The sequence below is a fragment of the Mizuhopecten yessoensis genome, unplaced genomic scaffold, assembly GCF_002113885.1.
Source record: "Mizuhopecten yessoensis strain PY_sf001 unplaced genomic scaffold, ASM211388v2 scaffold7965, whole genome shotgun sequence".
NCBI classification, from domain to species: domain Eukaryota; kingdom Metazoa; phylum Mollusca; class Bivalvia; order Pectinida; family Pectinidae; genus Mizuhopecten; species Mizuhopecten yessoensis.
In genome coordinates, this window is record NW_018407311.1 from 2,732 (window position 1) to 29,192 (window position 26,461).

Consider the following 26,461-nt stretch of genomic DNA (forward strand, 5'->3'; position numbering starts at 1 on the left):
CTTTCTCAATGTCCCTTTACACTGGTTAACATGTGATTACTAATGATTGATTACATATAAGCCTTTAATATTAATATCATTCGTTAACTGAGTAATACAACTGTCATATATCAGCAAAAACCTAAATAATTCAATGTAGTTTTACTAAGTGAATGTGAACATAATATTGATTTCTTGTAGTGTAACGTTACATTAAATCATGAATGTTATCTAAAAGAGATTTTTATATAGTGCGGTTTCATACTTACAGTCACCCTGAGGAATCCATTGACACTGTATCCAGTATCTACGATTTACAAAGAATCAGTCGGAGACTACGGTCCCTTTGATACAGAAACAATAGTCACTTACCTAATGTTTAACACATTTATGTTTGCATGACAAAAATAATTATTACCTATGTACATATATGTATGTCAAGTCAACTTCCAAACGATAGTTTGAATTTATTTCGTTTACAGATGTACCAAATAATGAAAAAGGAAGGATATTTGCTCTCTTGTAGTATTCAGTGGTTGATTTGAAATATTCTGCTTAAGGTTCCTAAATGGCAAAAGGTTGCTTAATATAAACAGCTAAATTCGGACAAACTTATATAAATGTAAATGTTGTATCACTTGACTTGTTATAAATGGATCAAAAGTAAAAACAAAATCAACGAATAACATTTATCCCGAGAAAATATGCATTTTTCTTTTTAATTGTATTTCTTTGTAATTAACTCGATACAGATTGATATCTCTGGTGATTTTTTGTTTGTTTTAAAATCTCTGTTGAAATTTGTATAAATATTAACATTGCAATGGACGTATTTACGTATCTCCATTTCAGCTTGTTCATCAGTTACATTTGGAGAGAACTGTGTTGAGGAATGTCATTGTAAGACGCCCGGATGTAACGAAGTGACCGGAATATGTCAAACACCAGGGTGCCAGGCTGGTTACCATGGGACCAGTTGCAGTCAAGGTTGGTCACGACTTTTGGTACCATCGCATGTACATATAATTTGTTATAATAATATGGATACAATTGAAATCAGTTAGATAAATATCTCTAAATATGGTAGCAGTCCAGCAAGATTATGTATATATGTATCTCCATTTCAGCTTGTTTGACCAGTTGCAGTCAAAGTTAGTCACGGCTTTTGGAATCATTGTCAAGTATCATTTGTCCGTTTAATTACAGTAGTTAAAATTCACAGATTGACAGATATTTTAATTATTATACTAATTCAGGTGTAAAATCTCGATAATATTACATTTATTCATACATATATGCACTGTAATAGATAAAGGATGCTTTCTGACAATAAGTATGTAGAACAGCCTGTCCTACTTTTAGGTTGTTCGAGAACAACATTTGGAGAAAACTGCTCATTCACGTGTCACTGTGATACTCCTGGATGTGACTCATATACAGGACAATGTATCGTTTCCGGATGTGTGGCCGGTTGGAAGGGAGAGTCCTGTAGCACAAGTAAGTTAAGAGTATATTTGAAGATTTCCATGTTATTTATTTTGTATTTTTTAAAATAAAAACGTCATTTGGCAATCTTTATGTTGAAATAGTGTTTTATGCAATAAGCCAACAAAGCTATAACATATATGATTTATATGTATGCCAAGTCAACAGCAACAGACGATTTGATTGTTTTACAATGATAACCATTTACGGAAAATGGATAAAAGCTCTCCTTTGATTTTCAGTGGTTGGTTTGAAATATCTTGCTGGATTGCCCTTTAGAGCAAAACTACTTCTAAAGGCAACAGCTATGTTCGGTCCAAACTTAAAAAAATATGAAAGGTTATATGACATGCACACAAGTTACATTAAGTATGTATGTCTATTTCAGCTTGTTCTTCAGTTACATTTGGAGAGAACTGCGCCGAGGAATGTCATTGTAAGACGCCCGGATGTAACGGAGTGACCGGACACTGTAACACGCCAGGATGCCAGGCTGGTTACCATGGGAGTAGTTGTAGTCAAGGTTGGTCACAGTTTTTGAAATCATTGTCATGTATGATACTAATTCGGGTGTAAATCTCAACAAACATTTCGCAGTACGCATACATATATCAGATTAATAAAAATCCTTCAGCATAAGTTAATTATTATCTCATTTACTTACAGGTTGTTCGATCACAACATTTGGAGAAAACTGCTCTTTCACGTGTCACTGTGATACTCCTGACTGTAACTCAGTAACAGGTCACTGTAAACCGCCCAGGTGTGCAGTCGGCTGGAAAGGGGATTCCTGTAATATAAGTAAGTTTTAGATTTTGGAGGATTTCAATGTAGATTTTATTTTAAAACAAACTGTTTGTAGCAATCATTAGTAATAGTGTAATAAATCAATATAGTTATTTGATATGAAATGTCAGACGGATTAGAAAACAGGCCTACGGCTTTTATAAGTAATATCCCTGATAGTTATACATGTACTTGTTTTTGTTCCTCTCAAACATTTTAGGAAACTTTTGAATGAAATGTTTTCCTCAATTATAATGAACTTTATAATAATCAATAGTTGACTTTATCGATTTGATACTTGAGTCTAAGAAATTGCATCAACAGAGGAGTTAATTGGGAGTTGAAAGAATGTGAAAACACCTTTTACTATAGTCCTTTTCTGTATTAGGTTGTTCCGAGGGAATGTTCGGCAAGGGATGTAACAATCGATGTAACTGCGCTGTACCCGGATGTAACAAAGCAGATGGCACTTGTACAAACACAGTTGCAGGATGTCTGGATGGCTGGAATGGTTCTTCCTGTAGCCAAGGTAAATAAGGTCCATTTGACTGAAAATCTGAAATTTAATTATTACAACTCAATAGAATCGCAGCAAAGGTAAAACTACGGAATTCGATTAGATCTAAGTCAGTGGAAAAACGGTGCATTTAGTTTAAGCTCTGTATTTAATTATTAGTACTCACTTAAATCGCAGGCAGTACAAATATTTAATGCTACTTTTAATTTGAATTTGTTTTAGAATGTGTTGCCCCGTATTTTGGAAATAAGTGCGCATCACAATGTAGATGTAAAACAGTTGGTTGTAACAATGTCGATGGAGTATGCACAGAACCCGGATGTCAACCTGGGTGGATGGGGACTTCATGCTCAATTCGTAAGTACATATATATATTGCTAATTATTCTTCATTGATATTACATGTAACTTTAACGTTTAAATCTAGGGTGTCGGTTGAATTTTTATTATGCAAATGTAATTGCATTATGCTTACTTGAAGAATGCCCCGAAAATATGTTTGGTGAAGACTGTCTCCTCACGTGTCATTGTAAGACACCCGGATGTAACCGCTTCAATGGGACCTGTCTTTCATCTGATGGATGCAGCGACGAATACATTGGTAACTCGTGCAGTACAGGTAAGAATTATCGCATTTATTTCATCTCAGTACTGATATATAGGGACTCAGATGATGAGAACATGTTTTGTTTGTATAAGCAAGAGACTGGATCTTTGATAACAAAATGACCAGCTAGGAAGGCTTACTATTAAGCTGCAGGACAAAGGTGGTTATTCCAATTTCGATCGTCACCATTTTGATCTCTTTAGTAAAATGCATTTTTCTTGTGTGATATGAAAGTCAAAAGGTTTTGAATATGCTGAATAATGCGCATTCATGTTTCGTTGTCACTGCCTCGATTGTCTATTTGGTCACATGAAATTAATTTGATTGCGGCTAGATTTACATTGGGGTGTCGTTGATTTAGCAAAGAACGCTTGTCCCTCCCTAACCCCTGTACTTATTCAAAGGTCTACAGGAAACAAATGCTTATATTAATATTTTGCCCTAGTTTGAACGATTTTGAGTTCAAATTATGGCTTGGTTGTCACTTCGGTATTCTCTTTTCTTTTGCTTTTTTAATCGACAATTTTGTGTATTTTTTATTGTTATTGTTTCGATAACATACATTAAGGTATTCATTAAGTCTTTATAACATTAGGGTGATTATATTATGATTACAATAATTCATAATGATGACCTGATACGTGAAAAATATCTTCTGCATAAATTATCTATTCAATATGCATTTCAGTCAATATGATGTTTGATGATCAGGAGCGAAACACATTGCTTTGCTTACTCATTCAAATCTGTTGTAAAGATTTCGTATTACAATTTCTTATTGTAATATTTTTATCTATAAAACACAAACCGTGGTAACTTTCATACAATTGGGTTGTTATAAAAGTGTATCTCATGATTTTGTTCAATAATAAAATCCTTACTGTTAAAATTCAATTGTAAAAAGTTGGTAGAGTTGTTTTGTCGTTATTGTAATGAATGTAAAAACATTTAATGCTAATGATGTTTTGCTGCTCTAATACAAGAATGCGACGACGGTTTCTTTGGGCCATCCTGTGTTCCCTGTTCTACTGGTTGTTCCGATCCTGCCTGCAACAAAATCACTGGGAAATGCAGTAAGTGCGAATGATGATATTTTGACAGGGAACATGCTTGGGTGAATGGGTTCTCAGTTGTTTTAGAAAACAACTTCCTTTCAACAACACGAACGCCCAGGATGATGATGATATTTGGCCGATAACATGCTTTGATGAAAGACTTCGCAGTTTGTTTAAATAAATAACTTTACTTATAATCAGGATCACAAGGGTCAAATATGTATAACCAACTTGGCTGAGGTTATGATATTTGGCAAGAAGCAGTTGGGATAATGGATTACCAAGTTTGATCAAATGAACGATATTCATCCACTTGGCTAGTATAACAATAACATTGGTATCATAAGAACAATGTACATTTTCTTTCAAGTTTCTTTTTAGTTATTTCAGTTTTACAGTGTTTTTGAGATTATTACAGGAGGACGCATCAGTTTACATTACTATTAGCTCACCTGGTCCGAAGGACCAAGGTGAGCTTATGCCATACCGTGGCGTCCGTCGTCTGTCTTCCGTCCGTCTTCAATCCGTCCGTCCGTCGCACGTACGTAAACAATTTCTTCAAACGACTTCTTCTTCTTAACCACTGATTATAATTTAACTAAATTTGACTGGAAGCATCCCTAGGTGGTGGGGATTCAAAATAGTACAAATGGTAGTGTTAACCCCCAGGGGGCTGAGGAGCGGGGCTAAAAGGGGTCAATTTGTCTATATTGCTATACACGACTTCTTCTGTAGATCTGTGCAATGGTTATCAACCATATTTTACTGGAAGCATCCATTGGTGGTGGGGATTCAAAATTGTACAAATGGTAGTGTTAACCCCCAAGGGGGCTGAGGGGGAGGGCCAAAAGGGGACAATTTGGCTATATTGCTATAAATAACTTCTTCTGTAGAACTGTGCAATGGATATCAACCATATTTTACTGGAAGTATCCCTAGGTAGTGGGAATTCAAAATTGTACACATTGTAGGGCTGACCCCCAGGGAGCTGAGGGCGGGGCAAAAAAGGTTCAATTTGGCTATATTTCCTTAAGCGACTTCTCCTCTTGAACTTAAAGATGGATATCAACCATATTTTACTGGAAGCATCCCTAGGTAGTGGCGATTCCAAATTGTACAAATGGTGGGGCTGACCCCCCAGGGGGCTGAGGGCGGGGCCAAAAGGTTATTTGGCTTATTGCTTTAGGCGACTTTTTCTCTACAACTGAAAGATGGACATAAGCCATATTTGACTGGAAGCATTCCTAGGTAATGGGGATTCAAAATTGTACAAATGGTGGGGCTGACTCCCCAGGGGGCTAAGGGCGGGGCCAAAAGGGGGAAATTTGGCTAAATTGCTATAACGACTTCTTCTGTAGACCTATGCACTGGATATCAATCGTATTTGGTTGGAAGCATTCATGGAAGCGAGGGATTCAAATTGTACAAGTAGTGGGGCTGACCCCCATGGCTCAAAGATGGGGCCGAAAATAGTTTATTGCTTGGAAATGGTTGAGATCCCCATCCTTAAACCAAATATACAAATGCTGAGAATGAAGAGAAGAATGCACATACGTTTCCGGGATTGCCCTGGGGTCTGGCCCCACCATTGGAGACATAGTCCCTGGGTCATAACTTTGAAACGGTTAAGATCCCCACCCAAACACTGTATTTACAAATGATGGGCATAAAGAGACGAATGCAGTCATGATATAAGAATTGATTCCAGAGTCTGACCCACCCTTGGAGACTTAACCCCTGGGTCATAACTTTAAAACGGTTAAGATTCCAACCCCAAAACCATATATACAATTGTTGGGCATAAAGAGACGAATGCATTCATGATATTAGAATTGACCCCGGGGTCTGTCCCACCCTCGCCGACTTAACCTCTGGGTCATAACTTTGAAACAGTTGAGATCCCCACCCTAAACCAAAATATATACAAAAGCTGGGAAAAAGGGACAAATGCACTCATGATATTATAATTGATCCTGGGGTCTGGCCACAACCATAGGGACCTAGTTTCTTAGTCACAGCTTGGAAACAGTTGAGATCCCCACCCCATAACCATACATAAAATTGCTGGGCATGAAAATTCTAATACAGATAGGATACAAGGATTGTCCTTGGGGTCTGGCCCATTCCTATGGATCTTTTTTGGATCTTTTTTTGCCATGATTACTTTGATATCCAGGTGAGCGATACTGGCTCTCTAGGCCTCTTGTTTTCGTTATGTGTTAAAAATCAATTGCTCACAAATACCATAAAAGTAGCACGTAAGTGCTTTCAATGAAAATGTTTTGACCTACCTAACCCTGCTTAAGTGCAAAAAATAAATAAATAAATATATAAAGCAAGCGATATATACATCTGATTTTCCCTTCAAGTTGATTTTTTTACAACATAAAGGTAGCAGTGCAAACATTCTCTGTCATTGCAATGCTGTGCATTTGACACAAAAGGAATTGGAATATTTGAATTAGAAATGCTTTAAAACATTTTCATATATTTAAACCGGGTGTTAAACAAATGAAAGTAAGACATTTCACATTTTGTTAAAGATCTTTGAGCACTAAGTCTTTGAAGTTAACTAATATGCTATATTTTTGTAGGTTGTAAAGATGGTTATCATGGAAATGACTGCAGTCAGTTGTGTTCATCCAAGTGTAAAGAAAGCACGTGTGTTAAGGAAAATGGGTTCTGTACAGGTATTTAAAGAGGTCATTTACACATTTTGTTTTTAAATTTTAATCTTTGCTCATTCAGTATAAGCAATCTGAACGGTTCTATACTGTTTTTGTTTTAAATAAGTCAATCCTTTTATCAGAATCATATTTCGTTTTTACATTTTTATCATTAATAATGGGTAAAACGTCGTTTACAGCATTTCATTTATTTGATGGTACTTTCAGGCTGTGATCAAGGATTCCATGGCAATGACTGTCTTGATCGGTGTCCGGTCAACTGTAACTCAAGCATGTGTTTCCAGGATAGTGGATTTTGTACAGGTTTGTAAAACGTTTAAATTTATCACTCATTTAATGAGCGTTATCTCCTCGGATGCCTTATTGTGTTAATGTAAATCAATTACTAAATAAGACTATAAAGGAACCATACATGTACGTATCAGTCTTACCTTACGTTGTATGTAAAATGAAAGGCTTGACGAAATAAGTCCGAGGAACACTAACGTTTGTCAAACCCTTATTCAGCTTCTTTGATTCAGTTAATTAACTACACTATTATATATACTATTGAAGGACTATTTTCGCGAATCAGGTATACAATATCCGCAAATCATTGGCGGATTGGCCAAATGGTAAATACTCCGGCATTTCACGCAGGTGGCCGAGGTTCTATCCTCAAAATTGTCGGTCGTACGTATGAAATATTCATAGCAAGTGTAGACGACATGTACACTAGATATTTTAAGTGGTTTTACATCAGTAGACCATAGGGTCAAGTTATATTGGATGGCCCAATGACGTTAAGAAAACAGATCCTGTTGAGCGAATCACGTTGGCCAAGTGAGATTTTTTCATCAACTTCTTCAATCACTGCATCGGACGTGTGCACTATTTCATACGGTCTTCACTCCCATTTTATATTATCGGAGCGAGCATACATAAGTCAGATATGTTGTATTAAGAAAGAAAATATCGCTTTCTAAACACCATGTCGAAGTGCAAATTTTCGGTCTTTCGTTCAGTAGCTTTAAATGAAAAGTCAAGACATGTTATTTAGCGTTGAATTTGTGCAGTTTTTAGATCAGGAAATCGTTTAGAACGTTGTCGACGGTCGCTTCTATTAAGTGCCTATCTTCGACAACACATGTTACGTTACACGACGTAGACACCTATGCTATGTTTTCTCCTGTTTTATTTCAAAAAGTTTGTCGTTGGGATCATACTATAAATTTGTACTTTTTCAGTGAAACGTATTAGAATACATTATTTGAAATTTGTGATCTTTTAATTTTCCACCTCATAATGCACCTATAACAGTGTATTCAATCTCAACGGTATGATTATTAATATTGCAACACTGAGGTGATTTTATTGGATTTGTTTGTTACATTTTGGAATTGATTTAAAGTGTTTATTAGAAATGTTTTTTTAAGTTAAAAATAAACTAACATTTTATCATTGACAATCAAAGAAATTAGATCAAAAATGTTTATCTCTCATGAGTAATACCTTGGTGTGAGTTTTCAGCATATCTATTTTAAAACTTTACAAACATAAATCAAATAGTCCTTGAACTAAGTTAATCAAATACTCTTTTGACTATTGTCAAACATCAAGTTTCAAAGCATTGCATCTGAAAATAACTTAAATATTAAATGCTGGGACTTGATAGGACCCTGCCCGCCCAGGGTCGACAGGGTCGAGAACGTATGGCTGCTTTTAAAATCAATTTGTTATTAAAATCGAAGCTGGCTTCTTTATTGCTTGTGACTTTCTGGGCAAGCGTAAGACTCCACGCATCTGTATTGGCAAATGGCAGACACAATCAAACATATTCTTATTCGAGGGATATAAATCTTAGGTGAATTTCGGGGAATCGACTTACACTGCATGAAGAAATCGAAGCAGTATCAATACAGCTATAAAGACAGATAATTAGATCTGCATACTGTGCAAGAAAAGTGGTGATTATGACGCCAAAAGTATAATGATCGTATGCTTCATTTGTGACTTTATTTGTTTTTAAGAATTATTCCTCTCTTTTGATATGCTTATCTTTTACAGTTTTCAAAAAATAATAATGTTACAGCATGATGTAGTTTACCATTATTGTTGGAGTATCAATTTGATAGTGATTATCATGTAATAACCACGCCAGATAAAATCATATCATATTCAAATCAAAATATTGAACATTAACATTGCATTTTACTATTGTTTATGCTTGCTACTACTTTAGTTATATTATGTATACAGTCCTTAATTAAAATGTTGCTATTGTAACAGTAGCGAGTTGGGCCAAATTATTTTAATTGTAATCTACATAAATGTACTGTATAGCGGGAAATTTTCCACCCAGTCAAACATTTCCCCTTCTAACCGTTCGCCCTTCGCTAATAAAATAAACTTTCGCGCGGCGTTCATTTCGCCCTTTACATTTGATTATGATGTATATTTTACTATTTATCTATATTCACTGAAATGACAAAAATCATCCTCATCACGGAAGGATAAAAAGGCTAAAAACCAACTGCAGAGAAAATTTCCCGGTTAACAGTAAGTAGAGACCATTATGAAGTTTGCCCATTCAGGATTAAATTGATAGAAAGAATAACATTCACGCTGCCAATCCTTCAGTTCCATGGACACTTTGATACTTATTAGGTTGCGAACCTGGATATTATGGTGCTATATGTGACAAGGCCTGTAAATCTAGCAGCTGTAAAGACAACATATGCAACAAGACTGGTGGTGACTGTGTTGGTATGTAACAACGTAATACATTGTATAAACTAATACAGCAAATCCGATTCTTGTTGGTGTTTAACAATAAAACTTGCTGTCCATCCTTGTTTATCTTTAGCTTTAGTTCCGTGCTTAATTCCAAAAAGTATTTGACACAATTTACTTTTTTTCCGGCTTTCACCGAAACGGGGATATTAACTTGGGTTTGTCCGTCTGTCAGTCTGTCTGTCTGTCACGCTTCGTTTCTGTGCAATAACTGCAACACATGTAAACCGATTTTCTTCAAACTTGGTTCCAGGGTCAAATGCCTTAGGGCCCCCTAAATAACGAAAAATGTCATTATCTGTTGTTTCTTTTCATTAACTCTCGCAAATATTATCCGACTGTCTTCAGTTTTGTCGGTAGACTGCATTTAAAATACACTTTAAAGATCTGCACCAACACGACATTGTCTATTCTGTTACAGTAGGTTGTCACAATGGGAACACAAACAAAGGGTTTTGGTTAGCTGCTAGACAGTATTCGTGAGAAATGACCCGTGAAATAAGTCAATCGCCTGATGAAAAGACCTCGTTAGAAATCTGCGGAAGTTACCCGTACCCTGTCACTGTTACTATATAGTAATCTCCGGCAGTTACCGTACCCTGTCACTGTTACTTTATAGTAATCTCCGGCAGTTACCGTACCCTGTCACTGTTACTTTATAGTAATCTCCGGCAGTTACCGTACCCTGCCACTGTTACTATATAGTAATCTCCGGCAGTTACCGTACCCTGCCACTGTTACTATATATTTATCTCCGGCAGTTACCGTACCCTGTCACTGTTACTTTATAGTAATCTCCGGCAGTTACCGTACCATGTCACTGTTACTTTATAGTAATCTCCGGCAGTAACCGTACGCTGTCACTGTTTTACTACTGGTCACAGGGGTTTGTATGTAGCAAATCAGAGAGTGGTAAAACTGGTTAAAGTCAGTCATAGTGGAAAACAGAGCAGTGACGGATCCAGAGGTTTTTGGGGCTTCAAGACCTCCCGCCCCCCTCAACAGTTATGGCCCCTTGCTTAACAAAAACGTCATCATATGCAGTTTCCGCTTAATTACTCTAGCAAATATTAGCCCAATTCCTTTCAAACTTAACAATGTTTGTATTCCTCTGTCTTTCCACCCATCTCGGGCACTCTTTGGTTTTCGTGGGATAATTGCTGTAGATATTGTGCAGATATTTCAACCAAATTTCGTTGGCACATCCGACTCATGCTTAGTTTGCCAACCGATGTGCTTTATGCATATTTACGGATAATTAATGAGGTTAGTACATACTCATGGATAAGCTTGTCGCTCCAAAAGCATTTCAGAAATTCCGTTGTCGGAGATTATCTCGGAATGATAAAAAATATTTCTGTAATTTGACATGGTTATGCACTGTGATTATTTAAAACGGATTCAAAAAGTTCCTAATGCCAAGTTCAAGGTCATTGTTCTAAAAATAGACCATGTGTGTTGCAGTCTCTATCTAAGAATCCAAAAGACAAAACACCGATTTTTGACAGTACGAACCTCGTTACTCAATTGTATGATTTAAACTCAAGTATTCACATTATAGAGTGTGCCCCTGGACTGTATGGTGCTGCCTGTGACCAAATTTGTCCGGATAACTGTAATGAAGAGTGTGATAGAATTACCGGAGTATGCAACGGTACGTTAAAATACAATTTGCTCTAAAAGAAATGGGTGATTAATGTGGTATATAAACACAGTTTAGTTGCCTTTAACATAATTTTACTTAATCGGCAAAACAATGGGATCATGGTCATTGAAAAGTTTGTTATGCGATGCTATATACCATAACTAATATATAAAACTGACCTTTGAACCAAGAGACTAGAGCGATTTACTTTTTGACATCTTCAACAACGTATCGTGCGATGTGACAACATGCAGTGTCATTTATGTTTTTAGATTGTAAAGCTGGATATTACGATGACTATTGTGTTAAAAGGTGTCCGCAAAAATGTAAGGTGGATATTTGTAGTCAGCATTACGGGCACTGTAAAGGTGAGTATATTATTTCAAAACCTATTACCGTAATAAAGTTAATTAACAGCTTTCAGCTGCATTTTAACTTTTATTTACGTTTAATTGCGAAACAGGATTTTAAATAGTTATTAGTATGATTTATATTGTTATTGGTTTTGTAAAGATATACTATTTCGTACATGCATTTTACTGTTAATTAATTTAACCCTACCAAATGACTCTTATCCAGAAATCACTTACATATAATCAGCCCGCGGATTTTTCGTCCAAAGCTAACATATTCAGATCAATGGGCATAAATTAAACAAAAGTTACCAAATCTTTCATATTTCTGAGTTACTGCTTCCTGTCTATTGTAATGATATGTCAAATTAGGTTTGAACATTATATAGTTCAAGGAATTTAATGAAGGATCTTATCAATGTTTTTAGTTATAATGACCTAATGACCGCCTGTCGTACTTTGGTTATTTATATATCAATTATCTGTATTGCTAAACTTATTTTAATTGACGTTTGGCAAGAATTTTCTTGTACGGAGTTCTACAAAGTTTGTGAAAACCACTGACCTTGACCCATATTCAAAGTCATTTTGGTGTAATGTGTTAAATCACTTCTGAACAATTTCTTCTGAATAACAGAAGATCAAGAGTCATGATATTGGAAGGAACTAGATTGCATAGAGTGCTACAAAGTTTACAAAAAAATGACATTGACCTTGATTCAAGGTCATGGGATCAGTTGAATCACTCAGATATCTGCTTCTGAAGAATGGAAAGACTCCTGTGAGGAAGGCTTTGGGTTCTGTCCCCTGGCCGAGACATACCAAAGTCTTTAAAAATTGGTAGTCTCTACTCCTGCTTAACGCTCAGCAAATTAGGAGTGGGACGACTGGTTCGCCCGTTGTCAGTATAATGTGACCGGGTGGGGCGTCCTGCTGAGTGTTTTCGGCAGTATGTAGCACTATAAAGCCGGCATCAGTTCCGCGCTATCACAAGGAGACAAACACGAATATATCGCAGCCTCCCAAAACACACACGCATACACTACACGTATGCATCTTGCACACAGGGGAGGCCATCCTTAAATGACCATAGCTGTTGGTAGGACATTAAACAATACTAAACCAAACCAAACCAAACTTAATACAATACAATAAGAAATATACTGGAGCTATATTCAAGGCACATGTATCTAATATCTAAAAACAAAAACTCACTCAAACGACTTCTTTTGAATAGCTTTAAGGTGTAGAGTCATACAATATTTGGTTAGTAGCTTGCTGACATGGAGGATACAACGTTTAAGAAACGTCACAAGGACAGAATTTGTCAAAACACATCAAAGACTTCTTTTGTATATTTTTTTTTTACTAGCGTCACGAGTTTAAGCAAGTAACGCCAGATTAAAATTTGTTAAAATGTACGATTGTATTCTTTTGAGTGACCAAAAGACCTACAGTCATGATGTTGTCCCGTAGCTTACTGTCATGGCGTGTTTCAACTTCGTGAACAGAATTATCTCTGATCGAAATTCAATGTCACATGGGTCAGAATTTTCAGTTCAACAAAATGACTTCTTCTGAAAATGTGAAAGGTCAGAAATCATATTTGATTTGTAACATTCTGGTATTCAGTGCTTAAACTTTTGAGAAAAGAATTCACTTTGACCTACATTCACCTTGGGTAAAATTTGTTTCATCACTCAATACAACTTGATACCAAAAAACCAAAATGTTTTGTCCAAATATGTAGCTCAATTTCCTGAGATACTACAAATTGATTGAAAATATATGACTTTGGCATATATTCAAGGTCACATGAGTTAAATTTATTTCAACACTCAGACAACTTGATACCTATAAACCAAAATGCTTTGTCATAATATTTGGCCTGAAGCTCACTAACCTGAGGTGTTACGAAAGATCCTGACCTTTATTTAAGGTCACAAGGGTACATTCTGTCAGACACTTAAACATCTTTTCAACAAAAAGGGAAAAAGTCTGACATTTGGCGAGTAATTTGTTGTCATAAAGTGCTACACAATCGTACTTTCACTTATATTAAAGAAAGAATTCAAGGTCACATAAATCGAATTCGTTAAAATATCAGAACGACTTTCTCTTAAAGAACCAAAAGGTCTAAAGTAATACTATTTGACAAGAAGATATCTGGCAACTAGTACCTCATATATTTGAAAAAAAGAAGAAATGATAATGACATGTAGATAATGTCAGTGGGGTCAAATTTGCTAAAATGACATCTGGAGAACAAAAAAAAACCGACTTTGACATCTATCTAAGGAAGGTTAAAAGGGTCAGGCTCCACTTGTATAAAATATCTCAACTCTTAAGATTTCCGCATGTATAAGATTTCCCATAGACAATACATTGCTTAAGATTTTCCTCTACTTTGATACGTTTTATATAAGGACATGTATATTAAAATACTCGAATGCTTATTATAAAGATAATTTAGCCAGAAGCTTGATGGCATGCAGTGCTCTTGCTAGAAATGTGTTGGGCTACATGTTGTTTAACAAAATAGTATTTATAAGACACAATTAATAGTTAGAATACTGATTATAACAGCAATGATAAAATAACCCTAACACGAATATAAAACAGTACTTCTTTAAAGTTAAAATTTCACCTCTGGGGTAGTTCTCAGTCATATCGTGATGGAAAAAAACCCCATACAATGCATACAAGGTGTGATGAATAAATGACATGGGCAACATCATCCAGGCACAAAATGTTATTGTTTTCTCGTCACGTTTCAGAATGCCAAGATAGACACTACGGTGACCATTGTGATAAAATTTGTCCAGACGACTGCGAGGACCACATCTGTATCCAGACCAATGGGCAATGTCCAGGTTAGTACGTACATAGGAATCTAATGGCCGATCCTTTTTTTGTAACTATGTTGCTGTTTTCTCTTTTTGAATAATTTCCATATGATGCAGATGGTAATGAACGATTTTTTGGTAAAAAATCTTTGCATTTTAGTTAATCAAGAACAGTGGTATTGACATAAATAACGGAAAATGATATATTAAATGTTTACAAATACAGTTAAATTATTTCATTATATAATATTTTAAACAGATATAAAACTGATTTTGAATATCTAGTTAAAAGACATTTTTTTTATTCTTTTACATCCACAGGCAACTGCGATGCTCCATGGGGGCTATTCATTACATTAGGAGTGGTGATGGTGTTCCTCTTGGTTTACATGTGCATAAGTAAGAACAACAAAAAAGCACCAAGAGTACTAAGATGACTGGTGTTGGCAGATATTTACATTTTCGTGTTTCTGTTATTTTTGTAATGTTATTATCCCCCGCTTTCACCGAAACAGGGGATATTAATTTGGATTTGTCTGTCTGTCTGTCTGTCTAGCTGTCTGTTCCAGTGGACCCAATTTGCTGGAGTTATTGCCCCTTTAATAATGAAAAACGTCATTATCTGCCGCGCTTTGTTTCCGTGCAATAACTACAACAAATGTAAACCGATTTTCTTCAAACTTAGTCAAAAGGTTAAATGCCTTAAGGGCTCGGCCAAGTTTGATGACCACTTTAATCGGTCTCCATTTGGCAAAGTTATGGCCCCCTGTTTAACGAAAAACGTGAAAATCTGCAGTTTCCGCTTAATAACTCTTGCAGATGATAGCCAAATTCCTTCCAACTTGATAACAATGTTTGTGTTCCTCTGTCTTTCCATCCATCTCGGGCACTTTTTGGTTTTCATGTGATAATTGCTGTTATATTGTGATTTGTGCATATTTACGGATAATCAATGAGGTAAAGGTTTTGTTTTGTTTCTTTAAGTTTCAAGCTTTACATCATGTCTCACCAGCACGATACTGACATGTTTAAACCTTCAATTTGTCCTGCAAGCGGGGGATATAAATTCCACGAATTCGCTTGTTTAACTTTTAGTTGTATTTTCATCTATGTGGATTATAAGCACACTTTGCATGATAATGTATAGTCCTTGTTGTAAATCAAGTGTCGTCAAAAACTTTTCAATAATCTACGTGTTTTTTTTCTAGCAATTCCAAAAAATGGCATGTGTGTATAGCAATCCTTAGTACCGGTGAAATATCTTTTAACCATGACATGATGTTCAACAATTGTTAAATATCTCTACAACAATGTACGTCTTATTCTGTAAAATAACTCTTTCTTTCTGTATCTTAGTATAATATAATGCATCATAGTCCTTACAAATTCTGGAGCTTGTGCAAGTCTACGTATTGATGTAATGTAAAAAAAAAAATGTAGACCGTCATTGAAGGACACTTAGTTTAATACAGCCCAATTATGAGGAAAAAATATGTTTAGACGCGCTGGGCAGGCTCAGCTGCGAGTTTACGGCAGCCATCTTTTCACTAGCTCGAAGTGGTGGAGAGCGGCTAAACGAGGTTCTACATTATGCATCTTCTAGAATGTGAAGCTACAGTAATTGAATGTTGAATTAGATAGAAAACCAGATGTACTTTGATATGGCAATTTGCTGTTCGACTACATTTCATATATGGCGGTACCACATGGATGTTTGATTCACGTTGTTTTCGATTTTGTACTGGGGGTTGACACTGACATAAGAGGCAGAATGGGTAGCTGGAGGGAGAATTGTAGGGCAGTATATGACTTGTCACTATTGCTAGCAAAAGCTGATATTATCTTGCTGATTGCTTTTTTTTGGTTGCTTAACATTTTTTATACCGTGGTGCGGTGTCCGTCGTCCGTCCGTCGGCCGTCGTCTGGCGTCAATATTTTACTTGAAATAACTTCTTCTTAATTACCAAAAGTAACGTAACGGTAAAAATTGACAGACTTTGAAGTCGGGCGTCTCTCCTTTGTAATCTTCAAAGGACAGGTATCAGCCTAGCGATTGGTCAGAGTTTTTTTTACCTGAGACAAATCAAACAGCTATCTTCATGACATGACATATTCCAGGGGTGTAGAGAGCGAAAGTAAGCGTAACCCCAAGCTATCAAGGATGAGGGTATTTGGCAAAAGGCCCATGATGATGATATTTGGCCAGTATCATGCTTGGATGAAGGGTAACAAAGTCTGTCCAAACAAATGACCTTCACCCATTTTCAAGGTCACAGGGGTCAAATATGTTTAAAAACTTTAACAACTTCTCCTGAAAACCAAAAAGGCCTAGGATAATGATATTTGACCAGTATCATGCTGGGATGAAGGGCTACCAAGTTTGTTCAAACGAATGACATTTACCCATTTTCAAGGGCACAGGGGTCAAATATGTTTAAAAACTTTAACAACTTCTCCTGAATACCAAAAAGGCCTAGGATAATGATATTTGACCAGTATCATGCTTGGATAAAGGGCTACCAAGTTTGTTCAAACGAATGACATTTACCCATTTTTAAGGGCACAGGGGTCAAACATAATAAAAACTTTTAAACAACTTCTCAATAACAAAAAGGCCTATGATGACAAGGTCACAAGGATCAAATATGTTTAAAATCTTTAAACAACTCCTGGATAATCAAAATTGGCAGGATAATAATATATCTGGCCTGTAACATGATGGGATGAAGGGCTGACAAGTTTGTTCAAATTAATGACCTTGACATTTATTCAAGGTCACAAGGGTCTAATATGTTTAAAACCTTTAAACAACTTCTTCTGAATAACCAAGAGGCATAGGGTGATGCTGCTTGGTCAGTAACATGCTGAAATGAAGGGCTATCAAGTTTGTTCAAATAAATGACCTTGACTTGTATTCAAGGTCACAGGGGTCAAATATATTTAAAATCTTTAAATAACTCCTTCTGAATAACCAAAAGGCATATGATTATGATATTGGCCCAGTAACATGCTTGGATGAAGGGCTATCGAGTTTGTTCAAATTAATGACCTTTATCCATAGTCAAGGTTACAGGGGTCAACAATGTTAAAATCGTTATACAATTTCTTCTGGATAACCAAAATTGGCAGGATAATGATATCTGGCCTGTAACATGATGGGATGAAGGGCTGACAAGTTTGTTCAAATCAATGACCTTGACATTTATTGAAGGTCACAGGGGTCTTATGTGTTTAAAACCTTTAAACAACTTCTTCTGAATAACCAAAAGGCATAGGATTATGATATTGGGCCAGTAACATGCTGAAATGAAGGGCTATCAAGTTTGTTCAAATGAATGACCTTGCATCATATTCAAGGTCACTGGGGTCAAATATGTTAAAAACATTTAAATAATTTCTTCTGAATAACCAAGGGGCATAGGGTGATGACATTTGGCCATTAACATGCTGGGATGAAGGACTATAAAGTTTGTTCAAATGAAAGACCTTCGTGCATATTCAAGGTCACAGTGGTCAATATATGTTTAAATCTTTAAATGATTTGTTCTGTATAACCAAAAATCCAAGATATTGATATTTTGCTAGAAGCATAATGGGTTGGAAGACTAAAACTCTGCTCAACATAATGTCGTTGTTCGACATTCAAGGTCATGGGCGTCATATGTTTAAATCTTTTGATAGGTTCTTAATAATCAAACACTGATGTTCCTTTAAGATTACGAGTGTGAGATTAATACCAGGTGAGTGATTCAGGCCCATTGGTCCTCTTGTATTATATAATCTCATGCGTTCTGATAATTATATCTATTTCATAGCTCTATTAATTAAAAGCCGCTTAAGAGAGTAGTTATTTTTAGCTCACCTGGCCCGAAGGGCCAAGTGAGCTTATCCCATGGCGCAGCGTCCGTCGTCCGTCAACTTTTCCCTTTAAAACGCTACTTGTCCTGAACGGCTAAGAGGATTTTGACCAAATTTGGTCTGGAGGAGCATCATTGGCCAAAGGGTTCTCAGTTTTGTATAAACAGAGGGTATAGTCCTCCTGAGGGCAGAGGGGCGGGCCAAATAGGGGCCAAATATGTAAATCTTTAAAAATCTTCTTCTTCTCAACCAATATAAGGATTTTGACCAAATATGTCCTAGAGCATTTTTAGAAAAAGGAGACTCAAGTTTGTAAAAACGGAGGTTGTGGCCCCTCTGGGGGCCGAGGGGCGAGGCCCAATACAGGAATAAGAGGATTTTTTTCTCTCCTTCTATACAAGTGAAGGGATTTAAATTAAATGCAGTCTGAAGCATGATTAGGGACAAAAGAATCAATCTTGTATAAACTGAGTGGTGTGGGCCCCCTTCTTTGGGGCAGATGTGTGGGGCCCATTAGGGGCAATAGTGGAAAACATTAAAGATCCTTCTCCTTTTGTACCGATAAATGGATTTTGCCCAAATTTGGTGTGGAGCATCATTGGCTCAAGGGTTCTCAGTTTAGTATAAACGGAGGGTATGGTCCCCCTGGGGGCAGATGGTCGATGCCAAATAGTGAGAAAATAGTTAAATCTTTAAAAATCTTCTTCTCAACCAATAGAAGGATTTTGACCAAATTTGTTTTGGAGCATCTTTGGACAAAGGAGCCACAAGTTTGTATAAACGGAGGGTGTGGCCCCTCTTGGGGCATAGGGGCTTGCCAAATAGGGGAAATAGAGGATTTTTTTCTCTCCTACTATACAAGTGTAGGGATTTAAACCAAATGCAGTCTGAAGCATGCTTAGGGACGAAAGAATCAATTTTGTTTAAACTGAGGTGTGTGGACTCATTGGGGAAATAGAGGAAAACATTAAAGATCCTTCTCCGTCTGTACCGTTGAAGGGATTTTAACTTTTGTTTGTTTGTTTGTTTGATTTTGTTTAACGTCCTATTAACAGCTAAGGTCATTTAAGGACGGCCTCCCCTGGGTGCAAGATGCATGCGTGTAGTGTATGTGTGTGTATATTGGGAGGCTGCGATATGTTCGTGTTTGTCTCCTTGTGATAGCGCGAAACTGATGCCGACTTTATAGTGCTACCTCACTGAAACATTCTGCCGAAGACACCCAGCAGGACGCCCCACCCGGTCACATTATACTGACAACGGGCGAACCAGTCGTCCCACTCCTAATTTGCTGAGCGTTAAGCAGGAGTATAAACTACCATTTTTAAAGACTTTGGTATGTCTCGGCCAGGGGACAGAACCCAAAGCCTTCCTCACAGGGGCGAACGCTCAACAAATGGCCAAAAGTGAGGCATTGTCAAGGGAGACATTAGGAAGAAGAAAGTTATTTAGAAAGGAGAGAAGAGATAAGGTCCCAAATTTAGTCGCCTCTTACGATCATGCAATTGGGGGCAGCAGGTACAATTCTTACGCCCTACCTGCAGGGTCCTTAACTAAACTTGTTCTAAAGAATCTGTGGCCAAAGGGAATTGAATATTTATAAATGAAAAATGTGTCTTAAGCATGCTTAGGGAAAAAAACCTCAATTTGTTTAATTTGTATAAAAAGGTGCATATGAGGCCCAATAGGGGAAATAGAGGAAAATTGGGACATAACATGGAAACTCATTTTCTTGGTGTCTTTCCCACCAAAACAGATTTATATGTAGTTCTTTTTTGCAACTTTGTTTCTTGTACTCCTTTGATAAACCTGTTTGGTACTCAACAAGTTTTAAAATGAAAAATAAAATACCAGGTGAGCTATTAAGGCCCCTGGGCCCCTTGTTTAAAATTGTGACATTACCTCGCATTCTAATATACATTAAGCAGGGCATTCTCCAGTAGTAAGAATTTCTCAAGAAATTTTGATTTTTTAATGATGTTACTTTTTCAGGGGCCCGTATCAAGAAATGCTGCAATCAGCAAGGCAATAGAAACAACCGAAGAGAGATGAGTTCATACCTCCATCAAGGGGAAAGGTACAATGTATCATCGAGGTCGGGCATCGATCCGGGTTGCCATAGCAATAGGAACAGGTATTACAATCAGTAAATACCTTCTCTCTTAACAGTACTGTGGAACAGAAAGGAGACAAAACCAGTTTTACCAAAGTTGTTTCTTGTTCAAATACCGGGTCTTTTTTCTCAAAATTCCTTAGAAGATGCATGACATTACACTTTTTACTCAATATTAGAGGATTGCTAATTGTTTAATCCAATGAAAAATATGAAGATATTTCTCATCAATCACTGTAAGTAGTCATTCAAAGGCCTATAAAAAGAAACACCTGTGATTTTGGTAAACCATCCAAGTAACAGTATATAAAAATTAGCTGCGTATTATGTACGTTTGTATGCCGCTTACAAATGAGTAATGTTAAAGTCAGAGTCTTGTTTTGTTTAATGTAACAATTTTTTTTTTGTTAAATCCTCAAAGGCTTAAACACTTTTACTTGCATGTTTGTTTCGAATGTCACTGGAATCTTAGTCAAAATGGTCACAACCTTAATTTAAACTACTTCTGAATAACCAAGAAGCTTGGGGTTGTTTACTGGTCAGAAGCATACTGGGGAGAAGATCTAGAGCCTTCAGGTTATTTAGCTCATCCGGCCCGAAGGGCCAATTAAACTTGTGCCGTGATGCGGCATCCGTCCGTCCGTCTGTTCGTCGTCAAGATTTTTACTTTAAACAACTGCTTCTTAATAACCAAAAGACCTAGTGTGATGATATTTTACCAGAAGCAAACTGGGATAAATGGCTACCAAGTGTGTTAAAATAAATGCCCTTCACCCATATTTTTGGACACAGGGGTCAAAAATGTTGAAATCTTTAAAAACTTCTTTTGAATAACCAAAAGGTCCAGGGTGATGATATTTGGCCTGTAGCATACTGAGTTGAAGGGCTACCAAGTTTGTTCAAAAGAATGACCTTTTTCCACATTTAAGATAACAGGGGTCAAATATGTTGAAATCTTTAACCGACTTCTTTTGGATAACCGTAATTGGGAGGATAATGATATCTTGCCTGTAACATGATGGGATGAAGGACTGACAAGTTTGTTCAAATTAATGACCTTGACATTTATTCCAGGTCACAGGGGTCTAATATGTTTAAAACCTTTAAACAACTTCTTGTGAATAACCAAAAAGCATAGGATTATGATATTGGGCCAAGAACATGCTGGGATGAAGGGCTATCAAGTTTGTTCAAATAAATGACCTTCATCCTTTGTCAATGTTACAGGGGTCAAATATGTTAAAATCTTTAAACAACTTCTTCTGAATAACCAAGAGGCCTGGAATAATGATATTAGGCCAGTAACATGCTGAAATGAAGGGCTATCAAGTTTGTTCAAATGAATGACCTTGCATCATATTCAAGGTCACTAGGGTCAAATATGATACATACATTTAAACAACTTCTTCTGAATATCCAAGAGGCATAGGGTGATGACATTTGGCCATTAACATGCTGGGATGAAAGGCTAAAAAGTTTGTTCAAATGAAGGACCTTCGCCCATATTCAAGGTCACAGTGGTCAATATATGTTTAAATCTTTAAAGGATTTGTTCTGTTTAACCCAAAATCCAAGGTATTGATATTTTGCTAGAAGCATAATGGGTTGGAAGACTAAAACTCTGCTCAACCTAATGTCGTTGTTCGACATTCAAGGTCATGGGCGTCATATGTTTAAATCTTTTAACAGGTTCTTAATAATCAAACACTGATGTTCTGCCTGTAGTTGTATTTAAGTCCACCTTTAAGATTACAAGTGTGAGATTAATACCAGGTGAGTGATTCAGGCCCATTGGGCCTCTTGTATTATATAATCTCATGCGTTCTGATAATTATATCTATTTTATCGCTCTATTAATTCAAAGCCGCTTAAGAGAGTAGTTATTTTTAGCTCACCTGGTCCGAAAGGCCAAGTGAGCTTAACCCATGGCACAGCGTCCGTCGTCCGTCATCCGGTGTCCCACGTTCGTCGTCCGTCGTCCATCAACTTTTCCCTTTAAAACGCTACTAGTCCTGAACAGCTCAGAGGATATTGATCAAATTTGGTCTGGAGCATCATTGGCCAAAGGGTTCTCAGTTTTGTATAAACGGAGGGTATAGTCCCCATGAGGGCAGAGGGGCGGGGCAAAATAGGGGGAAAATAGGTAAATCTTTAAAAAATTTCATCTTCTCAACCAATATAAGGATTTTTACCAAATATGTCCTAGAGCATCTTTTGACAAAGGAGACTCAAGTTTGTATAAACGGAGGTTGTGGCCCCTCTGGGGCAGAGAGGCGGGGGCCCAATAGAGGAAATAGAGGATTTTTTTTCTCCCACTATACAAGTGAAGGGATTTAAACCAAATGCAGTCTGAAACATGCTTAGGAACAAAAGAATCAATTTTGTTTAAACTGAGGTGTGTGGACTCATTGGGGAAATAGAGGAAAACATTAAAGATCCTTCTCCGTCTGTACCGTTGAAGGGATTTTAACCAAACTTGTTCTAGCGAATCTGTGGTCAAAGGGAATTGAATATTTATAAATGGAAGATGTGTCTGAAGCATGCTTAGGGGAAAAAAAACAATTTGCTTAATTTGTATAGAAAGGTGCATGTGAGGCCCAATATGGGAAATAGAGGAAAATTGGGACATAACATGGAAACTCATTTTCTTGGTGTCTTTCCCACCAAAACAGATTTATATGTAGTTCTTCTTGCAACTTTGTTTCTTGTACTCCTTTGATAAACCTGTTTGGTACTCAGCAGGTTTTAAATTGAAAAATAAAATACCAGGTGAGCTATTAAGGCCCCTGGGCCTCTTGTTTAAAATTGTGACATTACCTCGCATTCTAATATACATTAAGTAGGGTAAGAATTACTCAAGAAATTCAGATTTTTTAATGATGTTACTTTTTCAGGGGCAGTATCCAGGAATGCTGCCATCAGCAAGGCAATAGAAACAACCAAAGAGAGATGAGTTCATACCCCTCTCAAGGGGAAAGGTACAATGTATCATCGAGGTCGGGCATCTATCCGAGTTACCATAGCAATAGTAACAGGTATTTTAATCAGTAAATACCTTCTCTCTTAACAGTACTGTGGAACACAAAGGAGGCAAAACCAGTTTTACCAAAGTTGTTTCTTGTTCAAATACCGGGTCTTTTTTCTCAAAATTCCTTAGAAGATGCATGACATTACACTTTTTACTCAATATTAGAGGATTGCTAATTGTTTAATCCAATGAAAAATATGAAGATATTTCTCATCAATTACTGTAAGTAGTCATTCAAAGGCCTATAAAAAGAAACACCTGTGATTTTGGTAAACCATCCAAGAAACAGTATATTAAAATTAGCTGCGTATTATGTACGTTTGTATGCCGCTTACAAATGAGTAATGTTAAAGTCAGAGTCTTGTTTTGCTTAATGTATCAAACATTTTTTTTTAAGTCCTCAAAGGCTTTAACACTTTTACTTGTATGTTTGTTTCGAATGTCAATGGAATCTTAGTCGAAATGATCACAACCTTAATATAAACTACTTCTTAATAACCAAGAAGCTTGGGGTTGTTTACTGGTCAGAAGCATGCTGGGTAGAAGATCTAGAGCTATCAGGTTATTTAGCTCATCCGGCCCGAAGGGCCAATTAAACGTGTGCCGTGATGCGGCAACCGTCTGTCCGTCCGTCCGTCCGTCCGTCTGTCCGTCGTCAAAAGACCTAGTGTGATGATATTTGACCAGAAGCAAACTGGGATGAATGGCTACCAAGTGTCTTAAAATAAATACCCTTCACCCATATTTTAGGACACAGGGGTCAAATATGTTGAAATCTTTAAAACTTCTTTTGAATAACCAAAAGGTCCAGGGTGATGATATTTGGCCTGTAACATGCTGAGTTGAAGGGCTACAAAGTTTGTTCAAAAGAATGACCCTTTTCCACATTTAAGATAACAGGGATCAAATATGTTGAAATCTTTATCCGACTTCTCTGGATAACCAAAAGGCATAGGATTATGATATCTGGCCTGTAACATGATGGGTTGAAGGGCTACCAAGTTTGTTCAAAAGAATGACCTTTTTTCATATTTAAGATAACATGGGTCAAATATGTTGAAATCTTTAACCGACTTCTTCTAAAAAATCCAATTTGATAGTTTGTTTGTGATGGTTTGTGATCTTTTTAATAAACAAATCGTATAGGGTGGTGATATTTGGGATGAAGGACTATAAAGTTTGTTCAACGTAAAGACCTTGTTCGACTTTTAAGATCACAAGGGTAAAATGTTTTAAAATCTTTTAAATGAATTATACTGATATTTTGTCTGTGTCTCCATTTTATATCACTTTTAAGGTTACAAGTATGGTAGTTATACCAGGTGAGCGATGCAGGCCAATTTGGCTTCTTGTTTTAGACATGAACAGAACTGCATATTGCGTGAGAGTATATAAGACAGGGACCAAACATGTTTTTTGATATTGTAAAAGACATTGAATACATCTTGTTTGTTTATAAGACAAAAGCAACACATATTTTGTTGGATTTGAATTTGACTGTATAAAACGTTTTGACTTTTTTTTCGACTATCATTGCGTTTGCAACTCGTTCAGCTGTGTACAGTGCGAAAAAACTAAGTGTATCGTATTTGTGTTTGTAGGCTATTTTTTGTTACATTATGTAAGTGAAACATGTGTTCAATTCCCGTTAGCCTTATCAAGTATCCCAAGATCTCAATCCCTGTGCTGGTCAAATCTACTCCGAGTTCTGAAAATGATTGATCAGGCTCTGCACCGAAGCCCACAATCTATGTTCACGTCATCATGAAGGCTCTATATTTGATGAGCTCATTGCTGCACAGTATTTTCAATAGCATGATATTAATTAATATTTTCATAAAATTATGATAGTGTGTCAACTGGAACTTCGATGTACGATATAATCAAAGCTCATGTTCCAGTTGACTTTTTTTTAATAAATTTTGTTTGTTCTCGGTTTGGATGTTTGTCATTATGCTCTATATTATTCCCTCCATTCTCTATTATTCATTTCAATATTGAAAATGTTTCCTGGGTACCCTAGCATAGCATTTGTATGATTTTGGTTGTTCTGAACAGACATTTCTCTGTAATGTATCACTTTTTACATTCCATATACATTGTCATATAATTATGTTTAATTTTTTCGCGTATTTATCAGGTGTGTCACGATATTCTATTTCACAATCTCGCTTAAGGATGTACTCTTCTGAGAAGTAAAAACAAATCCTGTATCAAACTTTTCTTATATAGATTTTTGGGAAAAGGGGTTAATGGCATGGTAGAAAATGCAAAAACAATTATATTCGTGTGTTCTTTTTTGTACGAGGATATGTCAAAGATACCAATATATTATATTAAGTGAGGTTTTTTGTTTGACATTCTTGTAAAAAAAGTTCTTTTTCAGGTGCGTATTTGCTTTTAAAATTGATAATTATTTGTTAAATATTACAAAAACCCGTTACATGACATCAATACGACACTTAAACGTGATTTAAACCTCAGAAGAGTACATTCTTGAAAATAATCACAAATGTTATGATTTGATAATGACAGTTTTTACAAAAATGGAAAGATTTCTTGTTTACCTTACTTGTAAGCAGTTTTTATCTTTTGCCTTTTTGCTTTCCTTAATGTATCATTTTCGATTACGCGCCCATGATATATACACCTACGGTTTTAATGCTTGTTTTTGTCAAATTAATTGCTCTGTATTAGGAAAAGTTATGTGTAGGTAGATACCAATGGTTTG

The 26,461-nt window shown here is 36.4% G+C and overlaps 1 protein-coding gene across 1 annotated transcript; it reads left to right on the top strand.

The window, feature by feature from the left end:
- Positions 1-831: 831 nt before the first annotated feature.
- Positions 832-24,906, top strand: LOC110454627 (multiple epidermal growth factor-like domains protein 11; the record flags this gene model as incomplete). Its single annotated transcript, XM_021504244.1, has 17 exons — positions 832-966; positions 1,342-1,476; positions 1,853-1,987; positions 2,131-2,265; positions 2,639-2,779; positions 2,990-3,124; positions 3,248-3,385; positions 4,357-4,446; positions 7,023-7,118; positions 7,323-7,418; positions 9,762-9,860; positions 11,449-11,541; positions 11,805-11,900; positions 14,663-14,758; positions 15,053-15,130; positions 20,582-20,723; positions 23,597-24,906. Coding segments are annotated over 17 exons (1,997 nt in total), but the record flags the coding sequence as incomplete, so codon positions are not given.
- Positions 24,907-26,461: the final 1,555 nt, after the last annotated feature.